This window comes from Coenobita brevimanus, chromosome 93, assembly GCF_032717465.1.
Source record: "Coenobita brevimanus isolate Jiangsu-jjx chromosome 93, ASM3271746v2, whole genome shotgun sequence".
Taxonomy (NCBI): domain Eukaryota; kingdom Metazoa; phylum Arthropoda; class Malacostraca; order Decapoda; family Coenobitidae; genus Coenobita; species Coenobita brevimanus.
In genome coordinates this window covers 26,968,244-26,992,738 of record NC_137046.1, presented here as the reverse complement: position 1 = coordinate 26,992,738, position 24,495 = coordinate 26,968,244, and the positions used below count along the sequence as shown (strand labels likewise).

At 40.4% G+C, this 24,495-nt stretch overlaps 1 protein-coding gene across 1 annotated transcript in view; it reads left to right on the top strand.

Moving 5' to 3' along the window:
- Window positions 1-24,495, top strand: part of Trpm (transient receptor potential cation channel, subfamily M) — a 933,145-nt gene that overhangs the window by 531,554 nt on the left and 377,096 nt on the right. The window contains exon 20 of the mRNA XM_080282376.1: window positions 9,609-9,755. Coding sequence (XP_080138502.1) covers window positions 9,609-9,755 — 147 coding nt within the window. The remainder of the gene's footprint in view (window positions 1-9,608; window positions 9,756-24,495) is intronic.

Sequence of the window (24,495 nt, the reverse complement as noted above, 5' to 3'; positions counted from 1 at the left end):
TTCTAGCACGATCTTGCGTTGGCGCATACACACACACAATCGCCCACATTTGTATTCCAACTTTCAACTTTACCCACACAATCCTTGACCCAACTGATCCATACTGTCTTATGCTCTTCTTCCATCTTTTACTCACAACTATACACACTCCTTCCTTTGCCCTCTCATTCTCATCTACTCCTGCACATATACCCCATCCATACTCCCATTCTCTCACAATTTCTCCTCTCTATTTTGTTTCAGTTATTCCACATACATCCACTTTCGCACCCTCAAGCACCTGGACAATCTCTCTCTCTTTCACCTCATCATTCGCTCCTCTTACATTCCATGTACTCATTACCAAGTCCTTTGTCCGGTCCTGGGTCGTCATCGTTTGGTCAGTCCTTGTCCGAGGCTTCTTGTTTGTTTTTTTAGTTAGTTGTTTTCCAGGGAGGGGCACTAACCCTCCGCCAAAGATACAGTTAGGTAAGGAAACACACACACACACACACACACACACACACACACACACACACACACACACACACACACACACACACACACACACACACACACACACACACACACACACACACACTCTTTGAGAGACAGACAAATGAGGAGGGTAATAAAGGATAGGATGTCTGGATGGAGGGAAGTAACAAGTGGAGTCCCTCAAGGCTCGGTGTTGGCACCAGTAATGTTCCTGATTTACGTAAATAATATGGTAGATGGAGTGAACAGTTATGCAAGTCTGTTTGCTGATGATGTAAAGATCTTGAGGAAGGTAGAGGTTAAGGAGGATTGTAAAATGCTACAGGAGGATCTGGATAGGATACATGATTGGAGCCAGACATGGGAAATGAAATTTAATGTAAAGATATGTAAAATATTGGAAATGGGTGAAAGTGCCAGGAGGCCATCACGGAATTATTTGTTGGGTAATGAATTAATCACAAAAATGAGAGAAGAGAAAGATTTAGGAGTGCTGGTCCAAGATAGTTTGTCACCTGAAAAACACATTAGCAAGATAGTTAGAGAGACGTATAAACTCTTGACTAACATAAGAGTAGCATTTCATTTTATGGATGAGGAGATGATGAAAAAAATTGATAGTGGCCATGATCTGCCCCAGGTTAGAATATGCAGTGGTAGTGTGGTCCCCACACAAAAAGAAAGATATAAACAAGATTGAGAGAATACAAAGAACAGCAGTCAAGATGGTCCCCAGTCTGGCAGATCTGTCATGCAGAGAGAGGCTGGAAAAGCTGGATTTGCCTTCCTTAGAGGAAAAGAGAAAGAGGGGAGACATGATTGCAGTGTTTAGGACCATGATAGGAGTTGATAAAATTGACTGAGAAGATCTGTTTGTATGGGATAAGAGAGCCACAAGAGGACACTGAATGAAATTGAAAAAGTCAAGCTGCTTGAAGGATATTAAGAAATATAACTTTCCTTACAGAAGTACAGTATAGACTTATGGAATAGCTTGGACAAAGAGATTGTCTAGTCTAAAAACTTAAATGAGTTTAAAGCTAAATTTGGCTTACTGAGAAACTGTGACGGGAACCCACGAGCATAGCACATTTCGTTTATATCACAATTAGGTATATTAGGTAAATACATAAATTTTGGAACAACTTAGATGAAAAGGTGGCGCAGGAGACAAACATTCATGTGTGTAAAAGCAGACTATATAAATGTGGACATGTAGACAGGACAACACGAGCATTGCTCAATTCCTGTATACTACAAATAGGTAAATACACAACGATTTTGTGGCATCAGATGGTCTGGCACTTCTTTTATGCTGGACAGAATTGCAAGAAGGCACTTGAAATTCCCAAACCTCCCAGACTAGTTTAGTAGATGGCCACAGATAATGTTGAATGTAGTGCTTTGATTGCTTACATTATATGTCTTAGTGGTGATTCTTGTTTATTGTCTGAGTCTTATCTCAATGTATGTACATTTAACCCTGGCTATGATTTTACAGAAAGATGCAAGTGTCAGTGGTGATGCCAGATGTAAACACCAATCTATTCCAATATAGTCAGACTTCCTTGATTGTGGTTAATTGGTCCACCAAGCTACCACCATGATGAAACCCCATAAAAAACAAATAAAGCAATAAATGGAAATACATAGTAACTGGTTCAGGGCCCACAATTTTACACCAACTTTTTTTTTTTTTTTTTTTGGCCTAATTCCCAAATAATAACCCATAAAAAGACTGGAGGGACTGGGTCAGCAATTTTTACTCCGATTTTGCCTCTCATGCTTATGAACCAGATGACCCTTTTTATGACATATTTCTCCTGACTTTGTGTGCCAGCATTGGTATTGATGTATTTTGTCTGTGAATATCAAATTCTCACAGTTAACCATTCCTAACCATCAGTTTCTGTTCTTGTGAATACAACACTTCTCATCAAAGGTCTTGTTCTTTAAGTTAAGTTTACTCTTAGATACCGTATCACCTCTTCCATGTATTCTTAACTACTACCAGTCAGATCAAAAGGTTATTTCAATTACTGGTATCTACTGAGACACTTTGTAATTCTGTATGGAGTGCATAAAGTATTGGTATGTTTCAGTGTTGTTTGCGTATGGAAGCTTTTCACCATGTGGCGTATCATAGTAACAGATACATAGCTACCCAATGACCTGCCATATTGGCTGCCCATATCATCACATATATTTTCACTCACCTTTCTGATTACATTGGTGTATTAACAGTTGTTTGGAGGATAGAACGCAGTAAGACGTGTATTACAATAGATCCTCAAATTTCACGTGATTACATTTGGGCAACTTGATTTTCATTGGCACTGCAGATATTCTCCAAGTTGCAATTTTTTCCCACAAACTTTTGCAATTTTTTGTGAGTCAGGAGTGGAGTTTGGGATTCGACACGTGTCTAGGGCCACAAACACAGTCTGGCTACATAGAACCAAAAAATTACAGCCCCCAGTCAAATTGTAAGTACAGGTTGTCATAAAAAGTCATCTGACAAAGGATCTTGGCCATTATTTATGCTGAACTGGCTCTTTTTATAATGATTTGGATGTATATTATAAAAGTTAGGAACTGATTCATGTTACACTTATATGGAATTTGTATTTACGTCAAAATTTGCCATTCAGAATTAATGTTTCAATAAAGCTAGAAATATGACTTGAGTTGCATCACTAAAGGTGTGTATTGCATCAGCTGTTCACATGGAGAAGGAAGCAGTATCACATGGGTCCAGGATGCAAATGATGACACTCTAGCTCTGCCAAAACACGTGAATAGCAACATTATACTGTATATCGCAAATTATATACTGTATTCAACATTAAAACTGAGTGAGATAAACTCATTGAGTGAATAATTGTGCAGGTACCAGTTGTATGGAGACTGTATCCTTTCAGTTAAAATTTAAGACACCCCAGTCTTGAATCTAGTCCATGCCAAAACATCACTTGAATAGCAGTGTCATATATCACACATTGTATTATTTACGGACATTGTGGTTCCCAGGCTGCTGCCTCCATCCAATAGAGAGGGGCCTGAACCCTGGAGTAGTGTCCCAGGAGGCAGCATCATCAGTGGGTGGGTAACAGCTGGGCAGTTACACCGCCAAAACATGTTGGACAGTGTCCTTGTAGCTGCCTTGGCAAGGTGCCCCAAGGTCACTGCCACAGCCACTGGTCACGGTTGGTGGGCTGTGGGTTCCAGGTAACATACTTGGACTTGGGACTGTGTAGGTGGGCAGGGCCTGTGGTCTGTCTTCTCCATTATTTAGTTTTGCCAAACAACAAAAAACAATGAGAAAAGGCACAAACATGAGTTAACTAAATCACCCAAAGGGATCAGAGTGGCATCTTAGAATGTTAGTAGTTTGAAGGGTGGAGCAGGGGAAGTAGTTGGGGCCATAAATAGGAGGTGGATGGATGTTGGCTGTGTATAGGAGGTTGGGTATACGGGTGGATCAACCAGAATGAGTGTCAGAAAGAATTGTAGACTTAAGCTGTTTTGACAGGGAAGTGCAGATGAATACGGTGGTGTGGGTTTGCTAGTAAAATAAAAATGGGTGGAATATGTCATGAATGTAATGAGGGTTAATGAAAGGATTATACTGTAGTATTTAAAAGTTTGTTCAGTAGGCTAACAGTTTTACTGTACAGTATTTATATTAGCGAATGCTCCACAGGGTGGCTCGGATGATGTAGAAAAAGATTGATTCTGGAAAGACTTGACGTTTGGTATGGGTGATGATGAGGCTAGTTTTAGTCGGGAACTAAATTGGTAATGTGGGTTAAGCAGCTCAGGGATATGAAGGGGTAAATAGAGGATACGCATATCGTAAGAGGAATGTAGTAGGAGAAAGATACTCAAGTTTGGGAATGCAGTGAACATGTTTGTGTGCAACATACATTTTAGAAAGATAGAGAGTAGGTTGATGACATATGAGTCCAGGGGAAACAGTAGCCAGATAGGCCATTTTCTGGTCAGGAGAACTGATAGAAGGTTGTTGAGGGATGTTAAAGTTATAGGGAGTGAGGAGTGTGTGCAGCATCACAAATTACTGAAATGTGACATGGTGTTTAAAGAGTGGGTGGTGAAGAAGAGGACCTATGCGTCTAAGAGGAAAATGTGGAAGTTGAATAACCATGCAGTAAAGGATGCCTTCTATAGTGAGATGAGTAGAATGGTGCCTAAACAGGGAGCTGTTGACAGAATCGTTAACGAAGAGTACAGAGCTCTCAAGAGCAATCTCTGAGAGTTACTGATTCATTGTGTGGATGGGCCAGGGGCCCCCCCAAGACAAAAAGTAACATGTTGATGGGATGAGGGTGTAGAAACTGCATTTAAGGAGAAAAGAAGGCTTTTCTGGAAATGGAAAAGAGTGGTAACAAAGAGGAGTATCTGGCTGCCAATTGTAGGGCTAGAAAAGGGGCACGCAGGACAAAGTCTGAGTATTAGAGACTTTTACTGATAACTAGATAGTGTTGAAGGGAAGAATATGATATTTAAGAGGGAAAATCAGATTAAGAGGGAAAACCAGAATATCATAGATGAGCAGTGTGTGTGTGTGAAGAATGATGAGGGAAAGGTAGTGGTGAACAGTGAGCATATAAAGTCACCTGGATTGTGCATTGTAACTGGTTGCTGAATGAGGAGTTTGACTTGGACAGGAAAGGTTTGGAGTCAGCGGACTCAGTGTTTGACCCTTGACCTTTGATTGGCTCTGCTACTGTGAACAGGGCAGTAGGTCGGATGCAGTTGGGGAAGGCAGCAGGTGTGTCTGGGTTGACTGCTGAAATGCTGAATGCCTCAGGAGATATAGGAATGGGGTTAGTAATTTGATTAATATGAGTGTGCTGTCCCAGATGACTAGCTAAAGAGGGCAATTGTAAATGTACAGGGGGAAAGTTGATGCCTTGGAAAAGGGAAATTATAGAGACAAAACTTTTGAACCAGATAATGAAGGTAATGGAGAGTTCTAGAAGGTATGATTAGTGAAAGAATGAATATTGTTGAGATGCAGTTACGGTTTATGCCACGCAGAGGGACCACTGATGCCATAGTCGTTGTTCTAGAGCTTCAAGAAAAATATATAGGAAATAAAAGGGATCTGTACTATATTTTTGTTGATTTGGGGTCTTTGACAGAGTCCCTAAGGAAATGGTGAAGTGGGCAATGAGAAAGCTTGGGAATGAGGAGTAGCTGGTTAGAGTGTTTATAGCTATGTCTGTAGTTGCATGCATCCAGGTGAGAATGAATGGAGATTTGAGTGACAAGTTTGCCATGAATGTTGGTGAGCATCAGGGGTCAGCCTTGAGCCCCTTATTGTTTATCATGGAGCTTGAAGCCCTCTCATGTGACTTCCGGGATGAACTCTTGTGGGGTATGTTGTATGCTGATGATTTGGTGTTAATTGCAGAGAATAAAAGGTATGTGAAGTAAAGATTTAGGAAGTGGAGAGGTGGTATGGGGCACATGGATTAGAGCGTAAATGCAGATAAAGCAAAGGTAATAGTGCCAAGGACTGGTGGCAGTACAGTCAGAGAGGGAGAGTGGCCATGTGTGGTTTTCCATAAGGGCATTGGAAGAAATTCCATCTTGTGCAGTGTTTGTGATAAGTGGATGCATAAGAGATGTAGTGGTATTAGAGGTAGATTGTGAGATAATGCTCATTTCATATGTGTGGTGTGTCAGGGAGAGCATGTGGAGATTGTCAGGTGTGATAAGACTGACCTTGCTGGTGAGTCTCTCGAGTGTGTGGAAGGGTTTTTGTTACTTGGGAGACATGTTATGCATTGGAGGTAGGGCTGAAGCTAGCTCTGTGGCTAGAGTGAGGAATGGTTGGAAGAAGTTCAAGGAGCTGTTGCCTCTCCTGACACTGGAAGGGTTCTCCCTCCAAGCTAAGGAATCTTTGTATGCAACATATGTTAGGAGTGCAATGGTATACGATAGTGAGAGCTGGGCAGTAAAGGAAGAGGATATTCATAGGCTCAGATGTACAGAAACGATAATGATTAGGTGGATGTGCAGTGCGTCCTTGATTATAAGGCCTGGGGGGACTAGGTTTACGATGTAGGACGTGAGAGGAAGGATGGGACTGGAGTGTATTGGTTTTGTGATGAGGAAGGGTAGACTGAGATGCTGTGGACATATGACTGGTCTCAGGGATGAGAGACTGAACAGGGAGGCTGCCAGAGATCGAGCATCATTGAGAGCCACCATATATATATATATATATATATATATATATATGTATGCAAGGTCTGCCCAGATGGTATCTGACCTTAGGCTCTTAAAAATAAACAGCTAACCTGTTGAGCACGGACACTAATCCCCCTCAAAGTAGGCACACACGTAGCCCAGCATTCTTTCCACTGCCTGAAACATTTTTCAGAGTTGGTTTTTGGTATCTCCTGCAGGTGCTTCGTCACATTTGTTATGATTTCTTCTCTCAGATAAACATTGCTTTTGACTTAAGTAATGTGTCATGATGCAGCTAGTTAGACTAAAGCCCAAAATTGAATTAAGGTACACAACACTTCAGTCGTGATCGTGATACGGCTGCTAGTTGGTGCACTATTTAAAAAGTTAAGTTTCTTTTTGGACAGACCTCATATTGCTTTTTTTTTTACAGAATTTCATTTGCCAGTTTCTAATTATGTGACACAGTGCTGCCTCTTAGTGATATGTTGAATAATTGAGCTGAAGGTTTTGATATTTTACATTTTGCTTCCTTTAATGGTGGTAGGTACTGGTGACCATCATCCACTCACTTGATGGAGTGCTGCCTACTTCTTTCACCTATCATGCTGTTTCTGTGTCTGCCATCCTGTCTTACTACTTCTCCGTTTTGTTCTTGTTACCTCTTATTACTCTTCTTTCCACTTCAGGCATCTCTACAGAGTGACAAGCCTAGTGTTTTCCTGCATCCAAGGATAACCATATAACCAGATACTGGGTTGATGTGGAGCCTGCCATGGTGTCCTTGCTAACTGGGTGGAGAGGTGCAAATGCAGCATCCATCCAGGAACCAAACCTCTACACTTTTCCCTCTGCCCGTCTCCTGCTAGGCTTTGTCAACCATAAGCGAACATCGACATACTGCATTGGATGACCCTGCAGGGGCAGTCGCTTGCCTGCAGTTGGTGGGTCTGCTCGGCCAGACAGACCAGGATTGATAAGCAACAATGTCATTTAAATTTCTTGGAGATATTCAATCTGGCCCTGGTGTTTTATTGATCTTTTTTTTTACTGATTGCAAACAGTTCATCTCTCTCATTGAGTATGATGTCACTTTTTGTGTTGCTCTCATCTACACATACAGGGGTCATAAGCATTGAGCATGAATTTTATACTGTAAGTACAGATACAGTATATAGATAATGTTGTGGTAGGTGGTGGTGGCCATCATCCACTCACTTGATGTATTGCTGCCTACTTCGTCCTTCACTTTTATCAGTCTTTGTTTGTGTCTGCCCTCTACTTTCTCTTTTTCCTCATCTTTCCTGTCATGCTTCTCACCTTTTCAGGTGGGGACAGGTGGATGGTGATGGAAATAGTTCAGTTGAGATGCCAAACAGCACCCAAACGGCATTAGAAATGCACCCATTTAAAAAAAAAAAAAAAAAAAAAAAAAAATGCTCATATGATGTATGTAGCAGTTACATGTTTTCCATCATACGAAGTATGTAGCAGGTTTCGGGTTAATATTCAGTAATCAGCTAAGTCATTTTATTTGCCAGTGCAGGTTCCAAGATATTTTCTCCACATGTTGGTTCCTCTATGATATTAAATAAACGATGTCCAAAAAGTTAGCATACTTGCCTTTCTTGTAAGGATAAAGAGTCATTGCACTTTGTTATTTTTCCACACATTGGTTACTGTACAAACGTAAGTAACAAACTTTCCAAGAAGTTAGTGTACAGTACTTGCCCCTTTTGTAAGGATAAGGATTCACTCCATTTTGTTACAGGTAAATCAAACTCTTCAAAATACAGTATTCTGAATGCAAAAAACTTTCGCAATTTGTTTGGTGGTAGGTGGGGGCACTCAACATAGTGCTGCCCTCGGGTGACAGCCCTTTCCTTTCTTCCTTTCTTCTTTCCTTCCGTCATTTTCTGTCTTTCTTTCCTTCATTCTTTCCTCTTCCTTATGCCTACTTGTTTTTTTACACTTCCTCTTATGTTTTTTTTTTCCTTCATTCTTTCCTCTTCCTTCTGCCTGTGGGTAACTGTACACTGAGTGACAAGCCAGATGGTTTCCTGTACACCAGAAAATCATTTATTATACTGGGTGGTAACCATATAACCAGGTTATGGTGCCTGGTGGTTTAGTGGGTAAAAAAAGCATTCCAGTCTAATTGAGCCTGTGCAGGTTTATATCCAAGGGATGGTTGGGGTTAATTGCCCAAGTAATGCCACTTGGGGATGAGTGAGGCTACTCACTCTCATCTTAAATGTCAGGATCAATATGCCTTGCCCCAGGCTCCTACACTTCTCATGGGGAAACACAGGATTAGATGATGATAATGATGATGATGATGTTCATGTATTTTATTGTCACTTGCATGATCCTTCCACAGGATTCTTATTGAAATTCATCATAAATTATATTAGTATTACTGATGAGTAGCTATTGCTTCCCTCCTATAGCACTGAGGACCAAATGATTTCCTCCAGTTAGAGATAATGAACTGTCATCCAAGGGTAATCTTAGTCCACTCTTATTTCTGACAACATTCCTTTAAAGATAATGGGAGCTTTAGTACCTCATAGCGACAGAGTCTGCCAATGGTATTATCAGCTCAGTTTGGACTAGGGCCTCCTCCTGCTCCACCTTCAAGCCACAGCATGCTCTATTTCCCAGATGAACTTAATGGGATCTTACTATTCTTCATTCACTTCAAAGTTTCCACACGTCTCTCCTTGACTGAAAGCCGTGTTTTGTAATGTTCCCCTCACAAACTTCTAAGTGTGCTTGCAGCTTTTGGTGGAGGCAGTGCCACATTTTCTTAGATGCTTCCATAGCCTCATGTCAGTGGGAAAAGATATTTTACATTGCAGAAATGTATTATATTACTGTATTTACTAGTACTCTTTCTCATTTATTTGCAGGCAGAAGATTAGGGTGTGGTCTGACAAGCTGTGGAATGTATGTGATATGATGTTTGCTGTGCTTTACATGATAGGACTGGCTCTTAGGCTGCAAGAACCAACCATGCAGACTGGACGTGTCATTTACTGTGTTGACATAGTTTACTGGTTAGTACTACCATTATTTCATGATAGTCAAGTACTGGAGATTTATCAGGAGATAATACTACCATCAGAGTGGGGTATGTAGAAATGGCAGTACATCATATAATTATAGAGGAATGCAGTATGTAGTATAGTTTTGTTTCTCCCACCATTGAGGAGGTAAGTGAAAGCACATGGGAAGGGACTAGTACCTGCCAGAGGCACCTCTTCCTTAGAATTTTCTTCTGCATATTTGCCTCCAGATGTCTTGGCTACACTTGTGTCTTTACAGACACCGCAGTGGCAAAGCCATGAAAGTGGTTAAAACACATAAAAAAGCTTATGAAGATGTAATGAGCAGAAGAAATTACTGAAGACGAGATGTTACAAAATTTTTAGAGCAACTTAGAATATAACCCTGAGTTAAATCTGGCAAGTTGGCTCAACAAAATTGGTTTGATTGATTTTATCATTGGACATAAGTAGCCAGATAACCATCTCTGAGGACATCAGTCTGGACCAGGCACATCGTGTCAAGAATTAGAGTCCTAGTAATTGAGTATGGAAGGTTTTGTTGAAAACATTTGTCAGGTTTCAGATTTTGTAACATACAAGCTCTGCATGAATGGTCTAGTTGATGAGCATAAGATTGAAGTTTGCCAGTATAGCTCTGTTGCACATAGTTTTTAGAAAGTGACGATATATGTTACCAGCAGCCCATTTTACATTTGTTCCAAGTGGAGAACATTGAATATTATTTAGGTGGCAAGAAGTGTTCAGTCTTGAATTAGGTAATACAGAAAGATCACTGCATATGAAATGAAAAGTGAGAGATTACTATGAGAATACCTCTACCATATACTGATATACCCCGGTTTATCAGTGCAACTGGTTAAGTAAAAACCCTTTGTTAAGCGAGGTATTGTATCTTGGGGTAGATTTAACATGTAATGTATAGGGATGCATTTTTTAAACTCTTTGTTAAGCAAGGTATCGTATCTTGGGGTAGATTTAACATGTATAGGGATGCGTTTTTGAGTCCTAGTTTCCCCCCCTAACCAAGTCCTAAACCCACCCAAGTAATTCCAAAAACAAGTTTAAAGCCAATCTAAATGGCCTAACAGCTGTTAAAAAAAAAAAAAAAAGCTAACCTAAGCCTAACACCTGTAAATAACTCACTAGTATCAACAAGAAAATCTGAAAATCACCAAATAAAATTCTGGAAAAAATCAAGCTTAGTAAACTGTACCCCAAAATATCAATGTTCACCACACCTATGGCTAAAACATATTAATCTAAGTCGAAAAACAATTTATAAATAAGTGTAAACACACAATTTTAGTCTAAAATATCATCAAAATTGGTAAAAAAAATAAAAACCCATTGTTAAACCGGGGTTTGGCCATCGTTAGGTGGGGTATGGTGGTATTTCTACCCCCATCGTTAAGCTGGGGTATTGCATCTAGGGCTGTCGTATATCAGGGTATTCCTGTATACTAGGGTGTTCTATGAGTTAGAAGTTGAATGAAGCTTTAATCCACATGGGTCCCCATGTTCCTTTTACTTTATAGATTGATAATGTGAAATTCTGACTATATTGTTTAACCCTTACACACCGGTTCGTGTGTATATCCGTCACGATTTTTGGCACGGAGCAATGCCGGTTGACGTGTATAGCTGCAAGCGTCTTCCCACCACCTTTTGAACTTTAACTTAACCATACTTATCGACGGGACCACCTGGAGACGTGGGGATACTTTCATTTGAAAGAGGAAGAGTTGGTGAGTCTTATGTATCTTTAATTGTTTTTCTCTAGCTGGCAGATGTTAGGGTTTGAAGTAAGAGTATTTTTTCTGAAATCACGAAATCCCTTATAGTGAGGAGCGTGCGACATCAGAAAACCCCCGGCATGTAGAGGTTAAAGGTCCCGAGTTTTATTCTCTTCTAGATAATAAAAACCCAACAATATTCAGTCAAGGAATTTTACAAAAACTTGTACCACTTCACACATTTTCATATATATACCTGAAACATTACCACTTTGTGTCAATCACTTGCCTAGGAATTGCTCCTTGGTTTTCTTTGGGTATTTTGCCTGATTCTGCAAAACAGTTTTGAGTAGATACTGCTTCTGCTCTTCATTCTTCATCAGGGAAGAATTAAACTTTCATGAGCGCAGTGCCTCGCTCAGCCCAGTCACTTACGACAGCAGTTTTGGAAACAGTTGCTGCTGCTTGCTTGAAGCCCTCTTCTTCATGCCACTTGCCAACTGGCTTCTTCAAGAACTCAGTGTCCAGGTCGAGCGATTGGAAGAAGGCCAATGTTTTTTCTGTCACAAACTCGGCCAGTTGTTTTGAGGCAGTATTTCTGATGTTCTTCCCTTCTAGTCACTTTAGTTCTTTTTTCAATGCAGACTTTATCAAACTTGCGACCATTATAGCCTTTTCTTCATCTGCCACATCAGCATCAAAGAACGCCAGAGCAGTAAGAGTCTCAGAGATGTGCCATAGGTGTCGAGATACGGCCTCTCATGCAGCATTACTATATGAATATCCCGACCTGACAAAAGCTTCTGCATCACACAGAAATTCCAAATCAACTGCAGCAGCTTTGCTTGCGATTCTGGCACAGCTCCAGCCACAGATGTAAAAGAGGGGACACAGAGAGACCTACTGCTGTCAGGGCTTCCAGCTCGTGACTTGACATCTTGAACTGCTTCTTCAGCAAAATCGCTTTCAGGGAATAGATGGCAGTTGTCATCCAATGAGCACAGTAGAAAGCAACAGGGGCTTGGAGAGGAAACTCTGCTACTGTTGCTTCTCCTAGGAAGATGAGAACCAGCTGTAGCAGTTCCTTGTAGTCCTCGGGCTGGTGCGTCTTTGCTCACCATATCTTTCGCCAACAGAACTGACTTCTCCTTTAGTTTCTTGATAGTGTCGTTTACTTGATCGAAATTGTATGGCTGTACCTCTGACCAAGTGATGGATTTCCATTGTGCCTGGAACCTCTTAAACACAGGGATATCAGGGCCAGCTGATATCAGGGCCATACACACACTTGAAAATGTGGCTGAGGACAACTTCATAGATAAAATGCCTACAGACAGGGTACATGAGTCCTCTGCCAAGTCCTTTCTCAATCAGGCCATGTGCCCCTAAATGAATCACAGTGTTTGACGCATAAATGAATCACAGTGTTTGACACTGTTGTGTCAAAGGACTGTCCCTGTACACACTTTTCTATCCTATGTTCCTTAACTAATTCTAAGCAGACTTGCGCTATCTCCTCTTTGGTTCCTGCCGTCACTTTAGGAATGCCGAGCAACTTCTCCTTGCCGTCTCCAGAGACGATGACAGCAGTGCAGCCAACACTGTCCCTCCCTTTTTCAATGTCTGGTAGGAGTTTACCATCCCAGTGCCAGACAAGAGGGTGGCTGGGGCAAAATTCTTCAGACTGATAACTTTCAGCAATCGCCTTCCTGTGAGCCTGACGTGTCCAGTACATATTGTTGGCAGAAACAGAAAGTTCATTAAAGTCATGACTGAGTGTTTTAGCTGTTGCAGCATACAACATAGTTGAATCATGGTAGGAAATGTTCAGCCAATCATAGACGCTGGCCAAGTCTTGCGTCATCAGAAGCTTAGGTTGCTTCTTGGTACTTTCTTTGGAGAAGGATGCAAAAAATTTCATGGCTGGGTCACCTGAATCTGAGTCAGTCCCTGACGAAGTTTTGCTCTCTAAAGCCACCATCTGGCCTTCTCCTGTTGTTTTTTTAAAGTTGTCCAGCCTAATCCTCTTCCATACCTCCTGTCGGTGAAGCTTCATATCGGCAGGACCCATTCTGCAGGACTTGGGATCTTCACGCTGCATGTCAAGAAAGCTGATGTCCTCCTGATTCTTCATCTCTTTGGCCTGTGAATGAGCGATGTCCATGATCTCATTCGTTATTGCCTCTTTGAACATTGCCTCTTTCACTCAGAAGGATTCTGCTTTTTGCATCTTGTTCATCACAGGCTGGTCACATTCCTTGAGAAGGGATTCCACCTTCCTCAGAACAGAATTTTGACGCATGGTGGGGATTCGCGCGCTCTCCCAAAATATGAGAATGGCATCCTGACACAAGTTCAAGCATTTGGTACATCCCAGTTTTTGCTCCTTTTGGTGGTAAAAGTACTTTTTGAGTAATTGCAACTTGGTGGGTAGGCCACTTGATGTGATGTTAGCATCCATCAGGCCAGTGAAAAACACTTGTGTTTTCAATATGATAGACATCTGGGAAGGAAAACAGAATAATTAGTGCCACATTAACTATTTAGGATAGTAATAAAGCTCATATACTTTCATAATTATAATCATTTGTTTATCTCGCAGGTAGTTATTATCAGTGAATGAACAGTAAGTGAAACATAACCTTGACAGTAAAATGGTAATATTAATGATAATATTAGGGAAAGGGAATAAAAAATCTCAATAGCATAGTAAATTAGTTTCACAACTAATTACCAGTATAGTTGTCCAATAAATAACACTTACTGTTAATAATAGGGAAAGGAAAAACTAAATTACACCAACACAGCAAAATGACATTACATTAAATAGGAAGGTAAACAATAAATTTCAGTGTAACAGAGTAATGCCATTAATTAGTTTCATAAATAATTACCAGCTTAATACTCAAGGAATGCAAAAAACAGAATTCATCACTGGCAGGCAAGAAGCAAACTGAAAGTAAAAAAAGTCATCAAAACTTGGGACCTCTGAATGTTGTGCAGTCTGGCTCAGACCTGCACAGACACGTTTCTGTGGTCTGTTGAATATGAATAGTCGTATGGATTAAAACTCATAGCACATTTTATTTCTGTCCCTATAGCCATGGAACACCCTACTGCATATTGATGAAGCTCCATACCTGTGAGAGTCAGCTGTATCAAAACAGTACAGTATTCCCCTTAAGATTCTTAAGAAATGGTGGGGATGCATTCCAGCTCCCATCCCAGCATTAGAATGGCCTAAAGGCAACATTGATAATGTAAATACAGTTTCCTGAAGATTATACAGTCAAACCACCTTGATCACTGGTAATTGGTCCACAGAACTGCCGCAGTACAGTAAGTCTTCATTTATCTGTCATAATTCAGCCAAGGCCGTGGCAGATAATGCATTTTTTTGGGTAATGCTATATAGTACTACCCCTCAGTCTGTCTACAGAGAATGTAACCCTTATAATACCCTATACAGGACTCGTCATTATCAGCAGGGGTTTTGGTTTGTTTCCAGGATGGCCTTTGATGGCATTTTTTTTTTTTTTTTTTTTTTTTATGATTCTGTACAGTATAATTCATTCACAACACTCACATTTTATGTTAACATGATTTTAATGATGAAAAATGCATTTCCTTTATACATATTCCACCAGGGGCTTGTCTCATCCACACTGAATGCTTTTTCAGTTACAGGCACTGAGATTATTGTTTTTCATTGAGAGTGAGAGTGAGATGTGTAGATGGAAATGAGCAAAGCCAAAAGCAGGTGAATAGCTACGTAAGTTATGTAACACAAAGGAGATAGGCTGGCACTGCTTGCATGCATATTTATGTAAGCAGTACTGTATATTATTTTCCATAGAAGGAGCTACAGACATGCACATGCATGCCAGCACAGGGGCAAGCAACATCAGCCCCCTAGCAAAGGTCACAAATTCCCTGACGAAATTAACTTGCACCAAAACCAGACGACTTACTCTCTCTCTGACTGAGGTGGAGCGGGCAGCAGCCCTTGTTTTGGCAGGCATCATTGGCGGCATGGGGTGTTGCAGGAAGTGCTGGACAGTTTGAAAAATTCAGTTTGCATGTGTGCTGTTGGTTGATGCAGTAAAGAAAATGGATATTGCTTTAATTCAGCAGATTTTTGCTTTATTGGATATTGGAGAGGATGGAGAGTGAAAGACTGACGAAGAGAGTGTATGTGAGTGAGGTGGAGGGGGGAAGAGGGAACAGGAGGCCGAGGATGAGATGGAAGGATGGGGTGGAGAGGTATATGAGAGAGGGGGGCCTGAGTTGGGAGCAGGGCAGTGAAATGGCGGGGGACAGGGCGACTTGGAGGCAATTTGTTTGTGGCCACCCCAAACAGGATTGACGTGTCTGGCAATAGATAGATAGATAGATAGATAGGATATTGATAAATGTCTTGTAATGAAGCATCAGATAAACAGGAGATTATTGTACAGTGATTCCTTGCTTATCATGCATAATTCATACCGTGCTAGTGCATGATACAAATTGCATGATAACAAAAGCACAGAACCTGTGGGATTTATCCTAATAGGAGCCCCCCACAAACTGGAAAAAGATGCCACCACTTGCCAGATTACCTAATGTAAAGTGCAAAAGTGGGGTCAACTTGAATTACCCTCTGTTATACAATTTTTGTGTTACTCAACTGTAAGTAGGATATTTATTGATTTATCTACATAATTATTATACTGGAAAAAAAATGGCTTCATTTTCAAAATATAATAGAAACGGAAGGTTGCGTCTATCTCAGTTTAGGGACAGTCTACATGCGAGTATTATGTTGCCTGAGTATTGATCACTGTCGTGTTTTTAGGTGGTGAATGTACATCTATAAGGAAAAATGGTAAATAGATATAATGATATTGTATCTTACATAACAAATGAAGGAAGTATGGTACTTAAACAATCAAAGATCGTATGAACTCACTGAGCTTATATGGAGGTGCATAGTTTGTGTGCCTGCCACCAGGGGCCCAAGGCAGCACTGGTGATGTGTATACACCACTCCTGGCGCCTGCGCCTTTTGAAATCAGCCGATTAATCTGGAAAGTATAGTGCCATGGTCGACTGCGCAGCTAAAATATATGTGGAAAAATAGACTATAACATAACTTAGACATCTTCTCAAAGCTAGAGGAATACCGTGCCTTTTAACCCCTAAACCGCGGCCATGAACAGTCGACCCCCCCCGAGTGGAGGGGTTGTATCGCGGTCTGAGTACCTGTAGGAAAATATTAGCCAAAAATCAGAGATTAACCCTAGAACATTATACTTCGTATGGAAGATAGTACTTACATTCAGCTTTCTCAGAGACAGGTGTTGAGCCTTCTTGGACTACCCAAGGCCTTGTGGAAACTTGCAAAGTTGGGTAACCAAATCTTCACTTTCACACCTCCAGCAACCCAGTTTCCCCTCTACCACAGCCTCATTCTGTCACAGTAAACTTTATACTACAACGTACAGGTAGTTTGGAATCCGTATTTGTACAATAAGCACTGAAAATAAGGCTAAAATCAACGGAGCGTACGGCTGACATGCAGCGTGGCGGCGGTCTTCCCGTCACTCAACAAACATTTCCATTTTCACAGCTAAAAACATGTATACTACATTATTTTCAATCATATTACTTCTCAAAAGATCACTGCGGCACGCTTTTTAGTCTGCCTTATGCCCGTCACTTTACTCTCGTTCCTGTCTGCTGCTCACACTGACTCGGAAGAGCTAGAACTTGCCATAATGTCACTTTGAAAGCCTGCGGTAAACTGACACTAAACAGGGGCAAACCGTGCAAAAAAAACCTAGTGTTACAACTGGGGAAACAAGCGTTTCCTATTAGCATAAACTGCTTGTGAGAGGAGAGCGCAGATTTACAGTTCTGAGGAGTCAGAGCGCTGCCATGTATCACAGCCAGGCTGGCCGGGCCGTGGTGGGGGGGGAGGGGGGGAAAACGCGATGCTTGGCAACAACGGAGGTCAGTGGTACAAAGGTAAAGTATGCTAATTGTAGCTAAAGGGTGGTGGTACTGATAGACAATACCAGCTGGAACATCCTTGGCCGCGTTTATTCAAAATTAACTCAAATCGCAAACGCGACGCTCCGCCGTTATGTCCTTTTTGGCGAGCGTCGCAAACGCAACAATCCGCGTTTAAGGGGTTAAAACTCGGTCGCTGATCTTGGCTACGTAAGATTTCGGCTGTACAGTTCTTACTACTGTTAAGTGTATAATGGATAGAATCATGTCAGGATCTGCCAAATGAAAGATTATAATCTTTGGAAACTGTATGATAAATTTTTTGAACAACTGAGATTCATAACACTTGGTAAAAATTGTGCCGAATGCAATAACACACAGTAAGCTTACATGGCTTTTAATAAACTCTGTGGAGAACTTTTTGATGTATATCTCATTTAGAGCATCAGTAAAATATCTAAGACGAATATAATACTGGTATAATACTTTATGCATGAGTAATAATCCCGATAGGAATTTTTTTATAGGAAGGTACACCAGCTCTGAGCAGGTAGTGACCTCACATTATTTAGTGATCCGGCGAGCACTGGCAACTTTCAGGGGTTTGTGAATTGTGGGGGCTCTAATTGGTACCAGGCACCCTACTTGTAATCTAAAATTTTCCCTTTTACAACAGTTTAGACCCACAAAATATGTACATACTGTTGTGGTAAGTACAGGCGGGGAACATTTGTACTTATCATAACAGTATATATGTATTAATTTGGTTATGACTCATCGGGTCATGATTCTGTTGAATTTCAAAGCTATGTAACCCTTAAGTTTCTTAAGAAATAGAGAAGATGCGTTTCAACCCCCACCCAAAACTCACATTTATGTATGTAATCAACCAGCAAAGAACATGAAATAAAACTGGTAATGTTTTTACCAAGTACAATGACTGTCAAAAAGATTTTTTATTTATTTATTCTAAAAGCATATGTTCAAACAGTAACCACTTTACACAGTCACTTGTAAAACCCAGGGTACCATGCATACCAGTCCTCAGAGAACAGGAATAAGTTTTTCTAGTATAAAACCTTACATTGATCAACCATGGCTTTATCCCTCTCTCATCTTCCCCTGTCGATTTTTCTCCCACTATCCTCTTCCTCTGTGTCTCCTTTCTTCTTTTGTCTCCTTATCCTGTTACTTTTATCTTTTTCATTTTTAAGTCTCATCCAAAGGTTATAAAAGAAAAAAATCAGTAAAAGAGAAATTATACAAGGAAGTTAGCATCCCTAATCCTCTTATCACTTGCAAGACAGTGTTTACACAGGCCAACACGGGTGGTTTTGGCCTCTGTGCAGCTGTCATAAGGGTTACCTGGTTGTGCTCTCTCTCTCTCTCTCTCTCTCTCTCTCTCTCTCTCTCTCTCCATGGAGGCGCAGGTGGAATGATATTTCTGCTTAAGTATTTTTCTTAATGAGATTAAGGGTGATGATGATTGAAGGGTAATCGCTACATGCTGATCCCTTGTATTAAGATGAATATAATGTTCCTTTTGGCAGCATTGAAAAATATATTATCTAAAGCCCATGCATTTCAAATTGCTGACATTTTGATTGATGGAAGAGTAAGACAGGTGAAGCACAACATGACGGCTTTTCTGGGTATGTTCCCGATTCTGTATCATCAAAAGTGTGACTCGTCGGTTTTCAGCCTTTTGATAATTGGGGTATGCCTGTATCCGAAACACAAGATAGACATGGTTAAGTTAGTAGATGATGATGAAGAGGGCACAACAAGGAAGAAACATGTACCATGCAGGGACCAAAATCTGACAAGGTATGGGTTCTGAGGCTAGAGGGTGGAGAAATATTGGTCTCCACCTGAGATTAACACCTCAAGTAGGGACTCGCCTTTTAATCCCTCGAACCATCAGTAACCACAGATTTTGCACCATCATTGTCAGCAGAAACCTGCTCAAGTGCACGATAATAATGTTTTTTTTAACCAAAAAATGCATGCTAATGACAGGAGTGCAGATTTTCATCTTCCAGTGAAAACAAAAACCACTATAACCAAGTGCGTGATGAAAAAGGGATCAATGTACTGTAATGCTAATTAGATAATCTGTTTTATATTTCCCATAACTAATTAGGTATCAGTCATATCCACTAATATTTGTCTGTGTAAAAAAATGAGTTTCTCACAATTAGGCAGTCTTAACCATAAATTTCTGTCCTTATGAATACAGTATTTCTTATAATTCAAAGAACATTTCACATTTTTCAAGCTAAATTTACCGTAAGATAATTTTAGCAGCATTTTGATTAATTCAGAATTATTATCCTAGTCAGATCAAAAGTGTACTTATATCACTGATATCAGTTGACCCCTTTTGTGCACGATGACGCAAAATGAGTCAAAATGGTGTTAGTCTGAAGAGGAACCGATGATGCATTATTATGCACTTATTAGTGTTAGTCAGAAGGGATGCCGCTTGGGCAATTCTGGACAAAAATGTTCACCAAAAATTATGTTTTAGCATGAAATGCGTCAATATTTGGTGTGTCACAGGGGAGGGTGTCTATTTTCAGGCCAACACTCTCAAATAGTCGGCATTCTCCCTGTTTTCAGTTCGGGGAGAGGGAGGGGTTTGTGCGAATTTTGGAAATTTAATAAAAAACTATTGGTCGTATCAAAATTCCGATAACACCACGTGTAAGCTCGTGAAATTCTACATCTAAACTTCTGCTTAGCTCATGCATTATGCATGCAAAATTTTGTGCTAGCATGTCGGGCAGTTATTTTCACTGTTGAACAACAGTATTCTCACCACATTTTGGTACTTTCACAGTCCTGTACATTTACTCATCAATTTTCTGTGTTTTTGTTAGCTTATAATATAAACATCAGGAAAGATGGTGGTATACAATTCACACCATTATAACCAATTTCTGGGGCAAGTAATATACTGTATATTGGAATGTTTTCCTATGTGCATGAGTCCAGCATGTCCTTGTGGCATTTTCTTTTATCACGTCACACACACTTAAAGAGAACTTACAGTGCTTGAAGGTGTTAACCCGCCCCGTCCCGTCGACGTATGGGTACATTGCAACATTTTGCATTTGCCAGTCCCGTGCAATTGCAAGGTCCCTAATTTGCACAATTTTCAATTTTCGCGCATGATTTTTCGTACATATACATGGGACACATTCCTATATTCCTCTACAAGATGCAAAGCAGGGACAGTGCCTTACACTGCATAACCTCCCCCTCCCCTTCCACACGCCATTGTCTTGGCAATTCAGCTGTTACCAGTGACCTGGCCAATAAAGACATTCAGGGCCAGAGTGATTCCCTAATCGATGACAATGTGGAAGACAAAGTTTACATAGTATTAGAGGAAGAAACAGTCAGAAATGATGATCAGGTAATGTGACAAAAAAAGGTCAGGTATGGTGATGAGTTAGTGAGTGAAACAATGCTTATAATGCCTATATTATTGTTTGAAAACCAATATACTCTCTTACTACATATAAATTCGTACCAGGTAAATAAATAAATACCGTTTATGAGTGGTGTGAAATAGTTACCCTGCCATAGAACTCGTTTTCTTTGGTGCCAGCCTGTTAGAAAACCCAGTCAGGTAAGGAGGTACTGGTACCCCGATCGAGTATTTTAAACCTCAGGTGAGCAATTTCTCTATGAAATTTCGATGTTTCTCACCAAAAGCAGAGGTTTTAGCCAAAAAAAAAAAAAATGAAAATACCTCGGGATTGGGGGGTGTCAGAGGCGCGAAATAGCTTGGGACGTGACGGGTTAAAGCACTTTATAAGCAAATGTGGAAAACTTAGAACATTACATTTTGGGTTTGTTGTTGGTGTGTGTGAAGGTCGGTTGGTGTGAGGCATGCCTGTATCACAGTAACTGATGTGTGCCTGGTGACCCCATCACCCTGCTTTTTGACATACACAATAATCACTTGGTTATCACACATAAGTGGTACCAAGCCTGGGACATGATAACAAAAGCTTGCATGATATTGGATTTGTCCTAATTGGCACCAAACACCCCAATCATATATCCAAATTATCTTTTTCACAACAGGTTATTCCCACTAAATACATACATACTGTTAAGTATCAGAAACAGACATAGGCATGGTTAGGTTAATAGAAAGTGATGAAAATGGCTCCGTTAGCAGAAACACATACCATAGAGAGACCTGATATGGGTTTAAGGTAAGGGTTTCTGAGGCAAGGATGTGGAGCAATAATGGTCTCCACCACCTGGGATTAACTCCTTGAGTAGGGCTTCATCTTTGACTCTGTCAGAACCATTATAAATTACAGATACTGCACCATCATTGTTAGCAGAATCCAGTCCAAGGGCATGATAATGGTGTTTTTTAGCCAAAAAATGCATGATAGCGGTAGGATTGTAGATTTTTCATCTTGTAGTGATAATGAAAACCTTTACTGTTTAACCAAGTGCATGATAACCAAAGGATAACTATACAGTGATCCTTCCTGTATTCGTATCCGTGTTATGTAGAGCATGCTTCTATCCATAACTTACTGGCAGATATTTTTAAAAAGTGTTTAATGGTATTTGAAGGAGTTGTTTTAAATCTGACTCTTGCTTGGAGGCATTTGGAATTCCAGTCATGGCATGCACATACAGTAGAAGCTCGCCTGCCTAAGGAGCAGGTGTATGTTACCCTTTGTTAGTGCTGTGCACCATAGTGGTGGGCAATGCTAGTGTTTACTTTTTTATAGTGATGCCAATTATGAGCAAGTATCAGTGGTATCAGTTACCAGTATGGTGCTTTCAGTTATATTCAGTAAGTATAGTCTTCTCAACCCAATAAACTATCCCAAAATATAAAATTATTCAGGTTTGCCTGAGTGGAGATGGTGAATGTTAAGTGTGTTAGAATAAATTTAACAGGAGATTATCACCTGTGATGACAAGAAATCATTTCTGCTTATCATACACTAATTGTGTATGTGAAGATCTGTACGAATAAGTACCTTATACTGTTTTTTGCCAGTTTAAAAATGTGTTAATACAGTACAACATGAAGGTAACAGAAACTAAATTCTGCTTTCACAATAATAGCCAGCACACACTCGGTGTATTTTGATCTTCATTTTCTTTTGCCGTATTGAGAATATTATCTTGATTACTCAGAGTAATTGATACCTAGCTAATAATATTGATACTTGCAGGTAAATAACTAGTATCAGAAGTATCAGTACTTTGGTATTGATGTGCTTACCACTAGTACCTTTAGTGCACCCCCAGCCTCATTGAGTGAGTGATATTGTATTTGTCCACTGACTGGACAGTGGCTATAGTATGTGCCATATTTTCATGGGTTGCCTTGGTCATGAGCCTCTTATTCCTCATGGCCAGAGGACTACTGCTGGTACTGTGGATGGTATTTACTAAAGAGAATTATGAGGGTGCTCACCTTAGAGATGAAGAGGGAGATGCATATAAAAAGGGTGTAGCAGTGCTAGTATAATTGTGGACTGCATGGCCAAGTCAACTTTATATAGTGTAGTGTGCTGTCTTTAAGATAAGCTATATTTTTTGGATGTTTGTTTCCACTGTGTAGGGGGAAAACAAGCTATTATTTGAATCTCTGCATTGTTTGTACCTCCACCCTGCACTGATGGTCTGAATGACTGAATGTTTTTTATGCAGTGAAGGAACCAAAGACTTGAATGCCACAAAGTTGTTCCCTCAGAGAGAGAGAGAGAGGGAGAGAAATTCAAGATTCATTCATCTTGGAGATGCTTGGACACATTGCATTTTAAAAACTAGAGCTCATTGGCAGAGGAAAATACAGACTGAGGAAGACAGTTCCACAGTTTTTGACTCGTTGCATACTTAATGACTGTGAGTATTGGTTAGCTTTTGCATTAGAGAGTTGGACAGAGAGTGCACTGCTAGGTGGGTGCTGCATGCCTGCTGTTATAGAGGAGGCATGCAAGCAGACAGTTCAGAAGAGCAGTGACCATTGAAGCAGCAATAATAGAGATAAAGATGCAACAGTGCAGCAGAGAGAGAGAAAGAGAGGTTAGGAGTCTATAAGAGGAGGGGAGTTGATGAGATGAACAGCCTTTGTCTCCACTCTGTTTAGAAGAGTTGTTTGCTGGGAATCGCTCCACATATGCAAGTTGTACTAAACAAGTGAATAAGGCCTCTGTTTAAAGTCAACAGCTGTGTGGGGGTAAAGAAAGCATGAAGCCAGATTAGCACACTTAGTCTCATGGAAACTGATTTTACAAGAGAGATAATGTAATCTTTCCTGATTGATCACAAGAGAAGAAAACCCCAAGGATGTTGAAGGAAGAAGAAGGATTGAGATATATATTGTTAATTATATTAAATACATATTGTTGATTATATTAAAGAATACTCCTGCGGAAGATTTGAATGGGTCGAAAGGTGTAGGAAGTGAGATTTTGATGCATTAAAAGCAACAAAGTTTCTTTTTACCCCAGTAACATAACTACCGGGATGCGTTTGTAAGCAAGTTTTTGGTCAGTGACAACAATGGAAGATTTAAGCCATTCCAAGACATACACAAGAAGATAGATAAATATATCTCCTTCATTCTTTCCACTTCCTTCAGCCTGTGGGTGACTCTACACTGAGTGACAAGCCAAATGGTTTCCTGTGCACCAGGAAACCATTTACAATGCTGGGTGGTAACCATATAGCCAAATTTTGGTGCCTGGTGATTTAGTGGGTAATTATTGCGCTCCAGTCAGATTGAGCCATTGAAGGTTTATATCCAAGGGATGGTTGGTGTTGATTGCTCATGTAATGCCATTCAGGGATGAGTGAGGCTGGTCACTCTCATCTTAAATGTCGGGACCAACTGCCTAGCCCCGGACTCCTACGCTCCTCATGGGGCAATGTAGGATTGGATGATGGATGGACTTTATTTTCTGTATAATGTAGACTGCTCAAGTGTAACATTTTCATATCACTGT